Source organism: Schistocerca serialis, chromosome 3, assembly GCF_023864345.2.
Source record: "Schistocerca serialis cubense isolate TAMUIC-IGC-003099 chromosome 3, iqSchSeri2.2, whole genome shotgun sequence".
Taxonomy (NCBI): Eukaryota; Metazoa; Arthropoda; class Insecta; order Orthoptera; family Acrididae; genus Schistocerca; species Schistocerca serialis.
This window is the reverse complement of record NC_064640.1, coordinates 602,529,240-602,547,255: the sequence shown is the minus strand read 5'-3', so window position 1 is coordinate 602,547,255 and position 18,016 is coordinate 602,529,240. Positions and strand designations below refer to the sequence as shown.

The 18,016-nt window shown below is 38.9% G+C and overlaps 1 protein-coding gene across 4 annotated transcripts in view; it reads right to left on the bottom strand.

Annotated features, from left to right (window-relative positions):
* LOC126470485 (terminal uridylyltransferase 4-like) overlaps positions 1 to 18,016 on the bottom strand; it is a 204,560-nt gene that overhangs the window by 38,105 nt on the left and 148,439 nt on the right. For all 4 annotated transcript variants that reach the window (XM_050098356.1, XM_050098355.1, XM_050098357.1 and 1 more), the window contains 5 exons: positions 14,961 to 15,128; positions 13,290 to 13,684; positions 10,622 to 10,760; positions 4,130 to 4,317; positions 1,510 to 1,728 (listed from right to left, as the gene is read on the bottom strand). In XM_050098356.1, the coding sequence (XP_049954313.1) occupies positions 1,510 to 1,728; positions 4,130 to 4,317; positions 10,622 to 10,760; positions 13,290 to 13,684; positions 14,961 to 15,128 (1,109 nt within the window). The remainder of the gene's footprint in view (positions 1 to 1,509; positions 1,729 to 4,129; positions 4,318 to 10,621; positions 10,761 to 13,289; positions 13,685 to 14,960; positions 15,129 to 18,016) is intronic.

The following is an 18,016-nucleotide window of genomic DNA, read 5'->3' as shown; positions in this document are numbered from 1 at the left end:
GACAGCACGCCTTCCCCCTCAGGAAGCAACGCGTTAGACTGCACGGCTAGCCAAGTGGGCTTTTCTCTTGTTTCTTGTTTTCTTTCTTGTACTGCCCATAGCCAGTATCTCATTAGAGGACTGGTTGATATTGGGCCATGAGGCAGCATCAGTTGGGATGCCAAGTGAGTTGGACCGCATGCTGACAGGGAGAAGGGAACCGAAGCCCCCAATGGGTTTTTGTGGGAACGGAGCGAAAGGGGATGCTGTTTGCCTTGACATACAGTTCAATTTTGGTGGCCACTGAGGCCTGACACTTATGGTAAAACAGATGATTTCACCTTTGTTATGGAGGGGGGGGGGGGCGGGGGGCTTAGTTACTGTGTTTGCAAATCTTGTGGCCATTTGTACTAGATGTAGGTGTTCATATCTTTTTTCCCTTGACTCTAAATATAAATGGCAGCCAAGGGTTTTGTATTCCTGTTCCGCCACCCCACCCCTCCCCCTTTTAACATGAGACAGTTCAAGGTGCCACATTTTGGTGGCTGGACACACAGTGTGTTCGTAGTCTGGGCCATCTGCATTCTCCACTCACTGAGGTATTTGTACAGCGCGATATCTGCTCAAAATGCAAACAAGTAAAACACCACACTGGTGAGGGGAAATGTGGAAAGTACAGTTTTACCTCACAGTAGGAAACCCTTACTTTGACCTTTTCAGTTAATACATCTCATTCAAAAGCCGCAACATAGGCTCCAGTAACCACTCCTTTGGTGCCCATTGGATACAGCAAACAAATTTGACAACCAGTTTCTCCCAGTTTCAAACAATTCATCTGCCTGTACAATGAGCTTCTGATGAAAAATAACACCCTGGATGATGACAAGGCTTTTGTGAGGGGTTGATGGCAATGGAGATGTCATCGAGCTTCTCCCAGCAGAGCAATGCTTTTATGAATAGGTGTCAACTGTTTTAATGAGGATGCACTGACTTCACATTTTGCTCATGGATGCTACCGCATGTAAGTTTTATTCAATATGTTCAACGGACAACAGTGGTTTTGAACTCAAAAAGGACTCTCCATCAGTTCAGGTACAAACTAGGTACTGATGGAAGTATTTCTTGCCATTTCCACTGAATTCACTTTCCTCGCATCACATGGTCTGGAAAGGGAGGGGAAAGAAAGGGAAAACTTCGGGTTGTACCTTTCTGCAATGAACCAATTCACTGTATCTAGCAAGACTACTGGGCCTTGTGGGTACAAGTCTGCGAAACATTCTTCCTCTTCACAGCCCATGAGCAGAGGGTGACATGGTATGGAAAATGGAACTAGTACCCCAGGGGCTCAAGGTACCATGTTCACCAATCATGCAATCACTACAAAACTGTAAGCCCTTGAGTGGGAAGGAGGGAGTATAGGAGCTTATGGTAGTGTGTAGCCTTTTACATATGTAGCACTCAAGATTCTAACTTAACATTTCTGTTGTTTGAAGTGGAGACAAGAAAACTACATCTAGCATTGTGTCTTACCTTTACTCTTATATCGATATCTGAATACACTTTAAGTAGTCTTGTATTGTTTTGAGCCAAGACGTTATATATGCTGATATCGCCATCTAATTCCGATGAGAAATGGTTAAATTTTATTATTGGCACTTTGGCAGATGTTATAGGAACTAAATTCCTAATACTTTTATACCCTTTCAAATGAACAAATAGATCCTCAATTATCTGTACGAAGTCAAGATCCTGTAAAAACACACACAAACATGAGATCATCTGCAATGGAACCATTATGGCATTTATGGTGATATACACACAATAAGAGAAATGGCTAGAAATGATACAATTTAAAATAAATAAATTAGAGAGAGAGAGAGAGAGAGAGAGAGAGAGAGAGAGAGAGAGAGAGTGCCCACCTGTACATGGCTGCAGTTGCAAAACCACTGTGCACAAACATTGCAGGGAAAATTTTATAATGCAACGTTATAGGTGGGCAAGATACAAACTGTGTCTGTAGCCAAGAATTCTAGCTCCTGTACGTTTTCAACAGCTTTCCTCAACAATGCTAGCTGTCAATCCATTTTTGGAGGGACTGAAGAGAGGGGGAAAAAAATGAGAACAAGAAGTGAGCTGCCAACAAATACGCAGCACTGTGTGTGGGTGCTGAAGCAAATCTTATCAATGGCTTCTGATTTTGCTGATAATCAATGGAGCAAGATGCAACAGTGGAGGAAGTAAGCAGAAAAGGTAGAGGATAATGGCTAATACTAGCCATTCCAGCCAGTACATTTGCTCTGAAACTTTAGCTTCTCCCAGCATATCAAATGTTCAAGTAACTTAAGGCAATAGAGCCACATAAAGTTCACAATGACTGCCGATATTCTGACAACTGTACAAACAGTCATTTTCAAAAGAGAAATGGAACGAGAGCTTGCTTTGCATACCAACTGATGTCAATAATATTTTGCAGTGATGATTCAGTTTTAGTAAACCTATTCACAAAATTATAAGATTTCCTAAATCTGTAGAGAAAATTATCGAATGTTAATTTTACTGGGAGAGGGAGCACAGCTTTGGTAATTCTGCCAGGGGTGCAGGGTCACCTCAGTATGGTTCTAAGAGAAGATTAACACTGGCCCCAGCAGTGTATGTATGCAGAAGATCAAAGGCATTTCTACAGGGCAGACTTTGCAATGTTTCAGAGTTCTAGACTTCTTCTGGTCAAACATGTAACATGGGAAGTTCAAACAGGACTACTGAGCTGACTTATGTCTATTTCAGTCAGATGTTGATACATGTGGATACAAAAATCTTGAGAAATAATTTGTGTAAAGTATTAGAAATGCACAGTTAGTCATATGTTCCATAGATCATTTGCAGGATTTTTATTGAAATCATGTGGAATGGATGTTTACGGGCCATGCATAGGTTATATGTCTGTGAATATGGTTACATTCTGAACACTTATAGGTTACTAAACACCAGACTGACATGTATTTAATAAGGATGAATATATTAGTCTACTACTAATCATGTAACTAGGAGGAATTTGTCCAAAATCAACAGTATTCTCTTGAATGCATGGAAATTAAAGGCCAAAATTAATAATAGTGAATTATGTATAAAAAGTGTTGTGTGTTTAGTTGAATACAAGGTGATTTTGTTTTTGAAGAGGACAGAACTGTTAGACGCGTATGGAAAAGTTTGAGGACTGCAATTTAATAGAAAGTAACGGGAATATTTTTAGTTCTAATAAGGATAGCAGGAAAAATAAATTACAAAGGAAAAAACACATTTTTCCAAGTTATAATAAAACAAATATTAGCCCTGGCCAATTATGATAAAAGAAAACATTTTACATTCTGAAACTACAATCAAAGGTTAATAGTGCACCAAGCATCAAAACAAATCCCACGAATGACTGAGGATGAAACCCGATACAGTCAATTTGTGGTCTGGCACTTACTGAGCTACAGTAACTGCATAATTGCAAATTATTTATTTCCCAATTATATATGCAACAGTACTGTGAGAAGAAATGCTTTCATATGTGGCACAGAAATATCACAACATATTGTGGTCAAGATGGCTTGCATCAAATGTGCACCACCTCCATTTTCTGCTAGCCCCCTACAGCAGTACTGTAATTAATCATTTGAAGCATACTAGTCAGCAGCTCTGCATGTTCTGGCCAGCTCTCCTCTGGGCAACTGATTGCTTCCTCCAGTTTATCAGACCAACTTTAGAACTGCTTGTTGCTCCCACAGTAATATCAAAGATAACAGGAAGAATGCAAAGGGTACACTAGTCAGACACTTTCACTTACTTGCTAGTTAACCAGATTTACTGACCACCTGTGGGCTCCACATTTTTTAAAATTATTTCTTTATCTTAAGTTTCCCACTGTTAGGGAAATTTTTTACATGTCAAATACAAACAAAATTAGGTTGAAAAATTAATATTACATACTTCATTTCGAACAAGACTGACTGTGTTTTTGTTTATTTCTTGAATTACCACAACAAGTAAGTTCATTACAACCATCTCTATTGGAGAGTAACAACAAAAAGATATCTGTCATTTCAAAACAGAAACAATGTTAGTACTGTCATTTCAAGGGCGTAAATCTTTGCAGAATTAATCTTACCATTCCTGTATCATTTCCTTTTAGAGTCAAACAAATATCAAGATCAGAGTTCTGTAATCCAAACCCATTGCATGATGATCCGAATAGTTCCAGCTTCACATTTGGATACAGTTTTGAAATATATTGTTCCAGATCCATTACAATAGACTTTCGTAGGTCTATTTGTTTTTGTGTTTGAGAAAAGTTTTCTGAAAAGAATTTGGAATTTAGAAACGAAAAAGATGTATATGCTATTTCATCAAGAACTGGCATGGTGAGACCATGGTTGTGTAATAATATAGGCAAACTCTAAACAAAAAGAAAAACAGTAACCATCTACTGCTAACCGAACTATTTATAAACAACAAATAATGCTAGTTTCTACAATGAAATGTAGAAGAAATCATGCACACATTCATAGTACAAACATTTAGACACTAAACTAATATCAAATATCACAATAAAATACAATACTGACATTGTTAACAAACAGTAAGTGTTTATTTAGCACCCACTATTGTAACATTTATGTATGCAACTTTTTCCCCCATCACTTGTATATTACACAACACACAATAATGTAAATTATCAGCAAGCAATCATATCACAATCGGAATATTTACATACAAAGCTATCCCTCGTTGTAATCTTTCTTTTGCATTCCACAATTTTCAACAGAACATCAATTGCTATAATATTGTTATGATGACCTATTACTCTTCTAATTAAAGCTCCTTCACTGTGTATCGCATGAACTGAAGATTTATATCTTTTAAATCTTCTGTTGAACATGTACACACAAACTGTAACTTCTGTAATAGTGCATCTTTGGCACTGATTAATCTTTGTAAATTGCCATTTTTATATACAACCATCAGTGTGGCTGAAATATCTAGGATGTGTGCACACTCTACATGGTCAATCTCTAAAGTTTTGAAAAATGTCGTCTGCTCATTATGCCAAGAAATATGAACTACTTCAATAACAGGTAACAATGCCATTAACGGATCCAGGAATTTCAATGATGGTATGACTAAACTAACACACATCTTAGAAATTTATTTAGCACCATTAGGAACTTACACAACTGTGTTTAGAGTAAGCTAAATTAAATTTTAAAAAGTGAACAAATTTGAATATATATGTGCCTGTACAAAAAAAACACCCACAGTAAACTACATACACTCTACCCCCTCCCCAGTCTCACATCTCATCAAGTTGTGCAAAAGATATTTATGTTGACATAACATACAGTTCTTAGGGCACTGAAAATTTAAATTTCAGTCTAGAACTGCCTTCCAAGTTATACAGTTGCTGCCACACTGGAAAATTGCTACATCAAGCCAAATGAGAGCACTAATTATTTAATCTAAACTTTGAAATGATGCCATAGTGGTAGAAGATGAGCAAATATTATGTATACTACTATGCACACTAGACAATGTTCAACAACGTTCTCATTCTGAATCTTTCACAGAATTGAAGTTGTTTTCAGTCCCTGAAATACTTGACCAAACAATTATACAAGAAAACTTCAATTTTCTCACATCCCGTTAGAAATATCCTCTCTTTGGATTTACATTGTAAGAGACAGAGCAAAAACAGGAAATCTGGCAAAAAGTTGAATCAATAAAGGACACTGGTTTGAAAGTATAGAATGTATAGCCAGATCTTATAGTTTTATTCAAACAGTGACATTGAAGCAGGTTACCAATTTTTTTAAATTCAAATTAGTCAGTATATTGCCCTGAAAATACAACATGTTTAGAACTGATTTGGCTGTTATTCCTGTAAATCAAATTTACTAAAAGAAGAGACTGTGTGCTTACACTACATCACAATTGCTACAAGCTGTGCCAGCCTTCCATGAAACACAAGAAAACTCAAGAAATCTTTGTCAAGACTGAAACCTAATGATAATTTGCACAAGTGAAGAAAATCTGCAGCTCTTCACTTTTCAGCATATATGCACACAGGGAAGAAAGGGATTGTCTCTACAAGGGAAATTTAGTGACCCCAAAAAGCACAATACCAAGTAGATATTTTAATTTTGGTTCCTGTTAAAGTTGTGCAGCTGAAGTGGTATGGCAAGGGATCACAGGGTCACTTAGGAAGCACCATGAAACCCAAACTGCAGTATCTGTAACTAAAGATTTATGTACAATAGTGCACTTCTTATTAAACAGAAAAGCTCCAACCAGCCTTCGGCAAGCAGTTCTATTTCTGCAGCAGCTGTTGCAGCTCACCAGTATGAGATGATTAGTTCAAGTCACTCAAGCACTGCGTGCAATGAATACAGTATAATTAACTAATAATTTGAAAAGACACCTCAAACTTAGTTTTTGCATAACCAGATGCTTCCCACTATTTTAAAAATAAAAGTCACATTGCAGATGCATTATTAACAACTGACAAGGACATTGACAGACGAGTTGAAGCACTCGAAAGGTGCCTGTGGCAGTCTCACCACTGACATCCCAAGCTATCCCCTGACTATGAAGAAAGTCCAGCCTCCAGCAGTCATATATCAGATACTGTGGCTAATAAACTAGTAAATTAGCTTGGTTCATGCTTAAGGGACTAAACAGAGAGGTCATCAGCCCCTTGGTCAAGAGGCAGTTCAGATGGAGTTAGCGACGACCGCCAGAAATTTGATCAAATTATGAAAGTATGCAAGAGTGGTAATATAAAGACACTGAAAGCAATACTGATGCCAGGGCTAAGAAATAATTTTAGTAGTAAAAGTATATGTGTAAGTCTGCAGGCTTTCATAGCCATTTCCACTCTTTTCAAGTATTCGTATTGAACCAGAACGTAAGACAGAACTGGACGAGGGACCTCCCAGGGTGGTGAACCAACACAATAATGGACAAAGACAGTTATAGAGTAAAGAATGCCTTCTACCTGGCAGATTCGTAATATTAATAGTCAGTAGGCTACAAAAGTAATGGACACCATTTGAACTGACAATAACAATCAGGTAAGACAAATAATCAGGTCAGAAGGTGAGTGGGGCCAGGCAAGTGCGCCTGGGGGATCTGCATGAGACAGGAATCTTCTGTCCCACAGCCGCCCCATCCCCGATCTATTATAATCAAAGTGTTAAAGGGGGAAGTATCCAATATTCATCAGCAAACTACTCCAAAAACAAAAATATGGTGTGGCAGAAGAAAGGGGCTCACCACATTGAAATGCAATTAAAACAGAGTAAAAGCCCCTGAAATACAGCTGAGATAAAAGCTGATGAATAAAAATTGGTTGATAGCCTCAAGAGCCCCAATCACTGAAGAGCCCAACATGGTAAATGGTTCATCAGGTAGTGACAAGAAAGTAATGGGATCATTGTTAAGTGGTCACTGTCACAAAGATGTTGTGAAGTGACCCCTCTAGCAAAGCAACAAGATAAGCGGAAAAAATCATAATGTCCATACTCAAAAAGGTACCATGGGCAGCACTTAAGTGTACTGGAGTACTTTCACTAAGGAGAGACAGATAAAGATCGGAAACGACATGGTCAACAATAAGGCTCCTACTACACAAATGTAGAGCTGCTTCATATGGAGTGATATGCACTGGAATCCCCAAGTAGAAGAAAAGGTGTTTGGAGTTGTTGGATTACGGCAGTCATCTCAAAATAAATAAGTGCCCTGTCTGGAGGTAAATAAACATTACAAATGCTGATCACTGGGGTTGTTTTCACTCACACTTCTATTGCTTCCAACATGGTATGGAGGGCATTCTGCCCACTGCGGACATCTTTGTGATCTAGTGAACAGACTCTGCCAAATGCTCTTTTGGTCCCAACAGAATGCACCGTAACATCAAAGAGTTGACCATTTTCCATAAGTGTAGTGCATTTCTTGGAGAGTAACACAGATTGCATAACGAGAGGAACGTAGTGATGGTTCTGGCAGGGGCAGTAATATACATTGCAGTTCCACTGTATCATCACATTCTGAATTTCCTGGTTAAGCATGAAGAGGCCAGGAAGAGAGGTCATGTCCAAAGATCACAATCTGTCACCAGTTAGGGTGAAACAACATCAGCAAACATCAGTTCAGAGTCCAGTTACATGAGTGGACCTGCTACCTCCAGGATCACCACAGTAGCCTTCTCAACAGACTACTACTTTTTCTCTTTCACAACTTATGGCCGTCAATATTCTTCTAAGGGCTTCTCTGACATGGGTGTAGGAATGGAAGAAGAGCAGGCAACACTGGGATCAATTGTCCATGGTTCCTTCAGTCACTTGCTAGTCTGAGGTTGTAGATATGTGAATTTATGGGTAGACGGACTCCTGTCACCAGAAGATGCCTCGGGATGATCCTGCTTGTCAGGTTTGGTGCGGAAAATGGTTCTCAAAGATGGTGCTGCATGAATCACAAAAGGGGGGACCTGTGGCCCACATGGTCATTTTTATTTGTGCGATTACTGAATGTCGACATCAATGGACTAAATACACCATGTACTGTTGATGACAGTTGGTATCACTGAGACATACAAATGATCATATTTTTTTCAGAGCTTCAAAATGTGAGAGATGATCTTGTCCTTCAGTTCCTGGATTGTGTGTTCCTTGAGTAGGTGAGCACACTTTGTGAATCAAGGAGGATGATCTTTTCCACAACTGACACAGACAGGTAGTAGTATACATAGTGAAATTTTGTAAGTGGCCAGCCACATCACATTCTAAAAATCAGGTTGTGTGTAAACCAGGAAGACATATGTCCAAAGTGCTGGCATTTAACACACAACACTGGGGTGGGAAACACAGCTTCCTCTGGAAGTGAATAGCTCGTAACAGCAAGGTTGAATGCAACAGTATCAATCTTGTTGAAACTTCGGGACGGAGTAAGTGTCTCAAGGCAGGATGCAGTTTTAATCTACCAGGAAGTTTCGTGTCAGCACATACTCTGCTGCAGAGAAAAAATTTCATTCTCTTAATCTTCTTGTCTTGCGGGCCTCAACATACATGACACAAGAAGTACATACCTAACCTCTTGTGAGTATTTGTGTAGTTCTTTACCTATCTACAGCATCAGGTTCCAGTGAAACATTAAACAGTGTACCATGTTTAAGTTCTTATGGAATGTTATGGTAACAGGTTTACAAGAGGGTAACACTTGGCAATGGGTAGGATTTGCCATCTTATGATGGAACCACTTCATAATTTTTCTTTTACCCAACATTTTGTTGTCCATTATTTAGTAAGGATAGAGAGTCTGCCAAATAGGTTTTCAATATTCTCTGCAAAGAACACTGGTTCAGTAGAGAGAAAGGACCTTCCACTTGTTCGGGTACAAACCATGAACTGAAGACAGTAAATTTCTGCAAACCACGTGGTTTCATTTTCCTTCCACAGCATGGCCAAGGAGGTAAGGTTTGTAGGGTCACAATGATCTGCTCTTAATTGTAGTCTGCCTTAAGAGACTCCACAGGCACCACTCAGCCAGAGCTAAGGCTCCCTGGCATAATGAGCACTGCCCAGAGTCCTGGTGCTGCCAAACTGACAGGCACCTGCTCGTTGGCATTTGAGAAAAGTGACAGTTTGGGCATAGTATGATCTCTCAGTGGGCAGGGGATACCACTTTATGGGTACCAGAAGACACCCCCACATGGACTCATTACCATGTTGAAAAGTGGAGGTCAAACCGAGGTGTGGAGCCCAAACATATGTTGACCAAAATATGTGGTGTAAAATAAAGCTAATGAAGTGGGTAAATCATAATCTATGTCCTATAAGCAAACTAGGTTGTCAGCAGGGAATATGTCCCGGAGAATAAGTCTGAGAAAAGATACAGTCAGAGAATTAAATTGTTGCACAGGAAAGGATGAATTACTGCAATAGTTTGGGGCACCACACTTGCCACACACATTCTCACAAAAAAGTAGTGAGCTCCACTGGGGGAGGGGGTGTAATAAATTATGAGACGGAAATGATGGTCTGTACTTACCTTCAGAGACGAAATATGTATATTGCGGATACACACATCTGAAACTAGAAGTAAAGCACTCCCTAGTTTTTGGAGCAGATAGTTCATTCCTCAGGGAGGGAGGGAGGGAGAGATTGGGGAAGGTTAAAAAGGACGGGCAGGTCAAATCAGACCCCAAGATGAGATTGTCGCACCAGCAATAAATATGAAGGTAAACCCGTATAGGATGTTATTAAGGCCATATATGTCTGTCATTTCGCATAAAATAAATCAACACAGTCTCCTCTCTGTACACGATACTCTTGCTCTTGCATAAAGAAATGGAAATTTTGCCAAATACTGCAATAACTTGGTGTTTCTTATTTTTAACATTTCAAAAAGAGAATGACTAGTAAAGGCAATCAGTTTCTTCTTAATGGGGCCTGGGGATTCGCAGAGTGTGACACGTTGTCAAACCATGTTTCTTCCCAACTTCACACAAATTATTTTGCTCCTGTTTCAATGAGAACCACAAACATGTTCATTCACTCAAATTTGAGAGAATAGGCTTTCTTTATCATATTAAAGTACAAAATCATACCTAGAACATATTCACACACCCTATCCAGGGTCATGATGTGGTCTGCAGTCATCTGCACCAACTTATCAGGTCGATTCAGTGGACAGGCTTTCTGTGTGTGGTTATCTTCCATACAAAAAGTACAAACTAAAGGAAGTTTCTGAAAAGAAAATAAATTTTCTTGTAAATTTTTTTCAGTCTCAGCTATCAATACAGGTATATAAAAATATTTTGGAAACAGTAGTAAACCAATGATCAAGAAATGTAAATGCCACTTAAGAAACAGAATGATTATAATTTCTGTTTCTGTTATGTTAAATCTCTGACAACAAGAATATTGGTAATATTTTTTTAATCACACAGGACTTGTATGGTAATGAGCTCTTAGGTGGCTTATGAAATAGGATTCAAAATAAAGCACCTTTCAGACTTAATTCAGTTCAAATGACGGGTTCTGTCAAATAAATTATAGCAATAGATGCGATATTCCTTCCACATCCAATTCTATCACACGATCTACAATATTACTAGTAACACTATGTATTTATTCTACTTATCCACTTTTCTTCGCCCCTTTGGAATTCATACCTCTTCTATAGATTTCATTTTTCACACAACAGATTCTACTACTTTTCCTTCTCACTTTTCTAAACTTCATCCAAGCACCTATAAGTGGTCTGGCGTTCCTACAACCATTTCCATTTTATCTCATTTTTGTGTTAATCATTTTGCTTTTGCTTCTTAGCATTTAATTTTGACAGTTATATCTGCTGCTGACTTCCTTTCTTACCCTCTTCATTCTCTTATTAACACCTTTCATCAATAAGTGGCAGCTTTTATTTCAGTGTTTACACTTTCTTTGTCTCCATCTTTCTTATTTCTATGAGGACTCTGTGTAAATTCCAAAACCTGACAGTGAAAAAACAAGCACTTGTATCAAAAAGGAATTTTTATTTTTTGGTGCCAATTCATGCGTTTTAACTTTTTCTATCGAGGACACTTATCCATGACAATGTGATTCCGGAAGTTCAGCAAAATACACCTCTACCACTGTTATTACCTCTTCATCATCACCAACATCACCATCGTATTCTTAAAGTGAGTAGGGTACGGTGTTTATGAACAATTTGCCCCCATTTGGTTCTATCTTGAATAATTCTTATCTTGATACTGTTTCCCAGTTTTCTCCTCTAGTCTTCAGGTCTTCCTTTAATCTGGTCCAGTCATTTTTTAGGTCGTTCTACTGGTCTTTTCGCATGCACATTTCTGTCCAAGTACTGTTTTAGCATGTGGTTTTACTTCATACCTTATGCATGTCGAAACCACTTGAGCCACGCAGTACTCAGTTTCTTAGTGAATGACAGATACATTTGCATCTCTCCTCTGATGTCTTCATTTCTAATTTTCTCTCTTCTAGTCTTCTGCAAGGCTGATAGCAGAAACTTCATTTCACATGCTTTTAACTCGGTTAAATCTGCCTTGCCAAGCTGTATGTTATAACCAGTAAGAGACACAATTTAAATATGGTCTGTTTAGTTCTCACAGGAACTCAATTGTCCCACAGAAGGTTCTGCACTTGATGAAAAAATTTAGATCATTTTGTTACCTCTTCAAATGACAGTAAATTCTTGCAGTAATGAATTTCTTTATACATCTGTCTCTCTTTTTGCAATCCAGGACTGTTCAAATATTTTTTTCATAAAATGTGACAAAGACACTTGGGTAGTACTTTCCAGTCAATGGGTTTGGCCTTTTCAAGGTAATAAATAAGGACAATATATTTTGCATCACAAAAAGCAGTCAGCATAATCTTTCTGATGGATGAAATCTGCCTTCACCATTTTAAATGCAGGGCCATCAGCTTCTACATAATGCTTTCAATTGCCAATTTCCTTCTGATGTGAAATGATGAACCAACATCATGTCCATAGTAGCAAACTACGCAAATATATCCAGGAGGATTTTTTTAATTGTAGAAATGCTGCTGCAATTTCATATAAGGGTGAGTAACTTTAGCTGGAGTTTTAGAAATAAGACAACTGAAATGAAACTTAATCATGAACTTTCATATAAAATGTACCATACTCAATTCTACTGCTATGCCCAGCTGTCAATTTTTTCATAAACATTTAGTATCTACAAAGAACATTTTGCCATTGCTCAGTATTTTTTGCTTTGGCTGCAGTTTTGAGATGTCCTATTCCACAGACACTGTACTCCAGTTTGTCCATTTCAATAGGAAAAAGACGAGCTCTTCAAAATGACACCTAAATAAAACTTCTGTAGATCCTGTGATCACTTCTTTTGTTGTGTAACAAGTACTACAATAACAAAAATCAAATTCAATTAATAGCTGTGCCCCCTTCAGTAAATTTTCTTGTTGCCCTAATATAGCAATTACTCCAGCCCATTTTTCTTAATATTTGCATCACTCATTTTCCTAAAATACCCACATTCCAATATTTGCCTATCTGCAATTTCATCAGAGCAATAGCCACTAGCATTATTGACATACCAACACAACAGAAACTGCAGCATTTCAAAGAACTTCACAACGAAACACTGACAGTGAACGGTATTACACCACAAGTAAGGAAGCAGTATTAACCACCCCCCTCCCCCCATTTTTACATACAGCTGACATTTCCACTAAAGACATGTTAGAGTATATTAACTCATGACGACTTACCTTTCCTCCTGTAAAGCTGAACTGTGAGAAATTAAAGGAAACACATTTTTCATTCACACCACAGTTCAATGTGTGTGCCTGAGACACAGTGATTGTCAAATTGGAATGTGTATTAGCACTGGACGAAGCATTTTTTTGAGAAATTAACCCATCTAACTTCTTGTTGAACCGCTCATCTTCTCTTAACATCTTCTCAATCATTTCCTCTCGTGTTTCTTTTTCTTTCGAATCCTCAGCGAGTGTGCCATCTCTAATAACATGATGATATATTGGCCCATCAGCTGTATTAGGAATTGAAAAATATTTGAATGTTATTCTCATGCAATGAAGAAAATACTCCATCGTAGAGCCACTTATCACAGTCCGAGCAATATTCATCTTTGGTTGAAAAGGATCTGGAAAAAAAAGTACTTTACATGTATAACCAAACAATAAATGAATCCATCTTGAATTGGCATTAGCCATCTAAAACACATTCACATGTTATGTTCTGAATAAAAAAATATTACAAACATGCAATGAAAACACAAAAGTAAAGGAACCAGTAGCAAATTTGATGAAGTAGGCCTGATGGTAATGGTCAGGAAATCACTTTGTGTGTGTGTGTGTGTGTGTGTGTGTGTGTGTGTGTGTGTGTGTGTGTGAATTCCAAAGGAAGCAAACTGCTGAGGTCATCGGTCCCTAGACTTACACACTACTTAAGCTAACTTATTCTAAGAACAACACAAACACCCATACCCGAGGGAGGACCCGAACCTCCGGTGGGAGGGGCAGACAAATGCATGAAGAAAATCGATGACATTAGAGGCAAATAAAAATTAATTTTGTTTGTATGCATTATAACTTTGCTCTGGCCTTTCAAACAAGAAGTCTCTGTGAAATTTTAATACATTTCAGCAGCATTATTTTTAAACAATCTATAAACTCTCTGATAAACAACAGAGTCAATATCAAAAAATAAAACCTAAATTCAGTAGACACTTTCACAAAGTACTGTCCTATGTCACCTCATCAAATGAACTACTACACTTTCAATGCAGAAAATTAAAAATTCTACTCTCCAATTTTGCTACGGCTTAAAGCAACTTTCCTCTCACCACTGGACTGCTTCCAGCAAGCAGGCCAACAGTCAATAGCTCAATGTACTGTCAGCCATCTCTTTAGGTCCTAACAATACTTTTTGCAAAATAATTTTTAAAAAACCCATTTCACATCTCCAATAATCACTGCCGGTATCAATTTCTCTACAGTCTGCATCTAAAAATGCAGGCCACATTTATGTGTTTAAGAGTCAAGACAATTTGCTGAGGAATATGTGTCAAGACTTCAAGCCCGAGAACTGATCTCCATTATGGATATAATAAACTGACACAACATATTTCACAATGAAGGCAGAAGTAATAATAAGTAAATTAATATAATAAAATAACACCAATTCTTTGTGGAGAACAATCTAGTTAGCATGGCCCTAAAGCTTCAGTTACAAGGCCAGTATAGTAAATACATACCTCTCACCCCCCCCCCCCCCCCCTCTCTCTCTCTCTCTCTCTCTCTCTCTCTCTCTCTCTCAGCAGATCAACCACTGCTGAAGAAAAATAATAAAAGGAATATAAATATGGAACTTCTTCTGAGAGACAGTCCAATCCCATTATTTTTGTTTAATTTACTCACCTTCAATTATAATCTTCCTTCTGCCATTACTCTTCTCAATGCCTCGTTTGTCAATACGCACAATATAGTCAGATAGAGGATATCGAACAGAAAAGAACTTCAGCAAGCCCAGCCACAACTCTCCAACTGTGGATTTATTTCCGCTTTCCCAGCTTGTTCTTTTTGTACCTGTTTAACATACAGCCGAAATAACAATGTGAATAAATCTAGAAACACAATAGTTGCCACAGTACCTCACAGGTATGACTTTATTTACTCATGTGTAAACAAAGAAGTCTGGAAGACAAACATTAAAATAAAGAAACTGTGTTCAGGATATGCTAAATCCGAAGTACTAGACATAAGTAAGCTGCATCAAAACGTGTACATCAAAGATGGAATATACTTGAACTATGGAGGGAAACACTGTGTGTGATCGCATCAACGAAATAATTAAAAATCAACTTTAAATAAATAAAACCATCTATCAGCTTCCTGTATGTCTTGCCAAAAACAGTGATGAAAGTAACATGAGCAACAGAGATGAAAAAGTTATTTCAAAACCCTCAGATACCTTTTTAGGTGAAAGTATGCAGTCTCCGCAAATAAAACACCACACTATGTGGCAGGGAAGTCTCAAATCCCAAAGTTACTTGCAAATTTATCGGTGTTTCATCAAAGTATGCAGTCACTGACAAATAAAGTGAGTTAACTTCAAGTTCTTCTACAAACTGGAATAAAATTTGTTACTGTACTTTGCATAACAGAACACTGGCTTGAAGAACAAAAACTAAAAATGTCGAGTCTCACAAATTTTGTGTTAGGTAGCTATTTCCATATAACTATACAGAGCCATGGAGAAAGCTGTTTGTATATAAAAAGCGGTATAATATTTGCACTTATTTGTTTCCCAAAAGATACAGTGTAAATTCGCATAGTCATCAATCATCTGTTTGTTTTGAACTGCTTGTGAGATAAAAGAGAGGAAAAAAATTGTTAGGGATAGATAGGGACTGCGCCTTTTGTGTTCGGATTCAGGGGGAACTGGCCACTGTCCGTAAATAGCTGGAAGCTGTGTTGGCCACGGTCGACAGGCTCCAGGCTGTTGTCCTGGGCCGCGCTGACATTGGGACACGAGTGAGCACTTTGGCATCTCTGGAACCTGTAGCATCGTCTGGGATCTCTGATGCCATTGCATCCTTGGATTCGGACGTACCTGCAGGTCGTAACTTGCCTGACGGTGATTGGCGAACCATGGCGGGGTCGTGGATCCCTGGGCAGAAGGCGAAAATTGGTGCTGACCGCAAGGCTGTACCCCTGTACCCTTATGCCTCCATAGCAGGTTTGAGGTACTGCCCACTGCTGAAAGTACTTCTGAGCCAGCAAGGGCGGCCTCACCTGTTGCGGCAGTGGTCAGTCTTCCTGAGAGGTCCAGACAAGTGCACAGAGTGGGACTGCTTGTCATTGGGAGTGCCAATGTTAGGTGGGTAATGGAGCCCCTTAGGGATATGGTACCTAAGGATGGGAAGAGAGCCAATGGTGCACTCGGTGTGCATACTGGGGGGAGTCATCCAAGATGTGGAAAGGTCCTTCTGGATGCCATGAAGGGTACAGGGTGCAGCCAACTGCAGGAGGTGGCTCATGTCGGCACTAATGATGTGTGTCGATATGGATCGGAAGAGATTTTCTATGGTTTCTGGGAGCTATCTGAGTTGGTGAGGACTGCCAGTTTTGCTAATGAGATTAAGGCGGAGCTCACCATCTGCAGCATCGTCGACAGGACCGATTGCGGACGTTTGGTACAGAGCCGAGTGGAGGGTCTGAATCAGAGGCTCGGACAGTTCTGCGACCATGTAGGCTGCAGATTCCTCGACTTGCACCATAGGGTGGGGTTTTGGGTTCTGCTAAATAGGTCATGTGTCCACTACACACAGGAGGCGGCTACACGGATAGCAGGGGCTGTGTGGCGTGGACTGGGTGGTTTTTTAGGTTAGACAGTCTCGGGGAAGATCAAAAAGGGCTCCAGTCTCAAAGGGTACAGGGCAAAGAAACAACAAGAATCGACCAAGCAACAGTCAGTATTGTAGTTGTACAATGTTGTAGATGTGTGGGAAAAGTACCAGAGCTTCAAGTGCTGATAGAAAGCAGGGAAGCTGAAATCGTTATAGGAACAGAAAGCTGGCTAAAGCCGCAGATAAATTCTGCCGAAATTTTTACAGAGGCTCAAACCGTGTTCAGAAAGGATAGATTAAATAAAGTAGGTGGTGATGTACTTGTGTCTGTTGGCAGTAGTTTATCTTGTAGTGAAGTTGAAATAGATAGTTTCTGTGAATTACTATAGGTAGAGGTTATACTCAACAGCCGTACCGAAATAATAATTGGCTCCTTCTACCGACCCCCGACTCGAATGATATAATAGCTGAACTGTTCAAAGAAAACTTGAATCTGATTACAAATAAGTACCCCACTTATACGGTTATAATGGGTGGAGACATCAATCTACCCTCAATTTATTGGCTAAAATACATGTTCAAAGCCATTGGTAGACAGAAAACATCGCCCGAAATGGTACTAAATGCTTTCTCTGAGAATTACTTTGAACAATTAGTTCATGAGCCAACACGAATTGTAAATGGTTGTGAAAACAGACTTGACCTCTTAGCCTCAATAATCCTGATCTAATAAAGAGCGTCATGACAGATAAAGGGATTAGTGAACACAAGGTCATTGTAGCAAGGCTTAGGACCATATCAACCAATTTAAAACAGCAGATAAAAATTCTGCTTGATGCCTCCATTCCTTCCAAGCTAATTACATAAGTGTAGACCAGATATGGCTCAAATTCAAAGATACAGTATCGACAGCAATAGCTAGATCATACCGCATAAGTTAATAAGAGACAAGACTGATCCACCATGGTACACAAAACATGTCAGAACACTGTTACAGAAGCAATGAAAAAAGCATGTCAAATTCAGAAGAACGCAAAATCCCCAAGACTGGCTAAGTTTCACGAAAGCTTGAAATTTAGTGCAGACATCAATGCGAGATGCTTTTAATAGTTTCCACAATGAAAC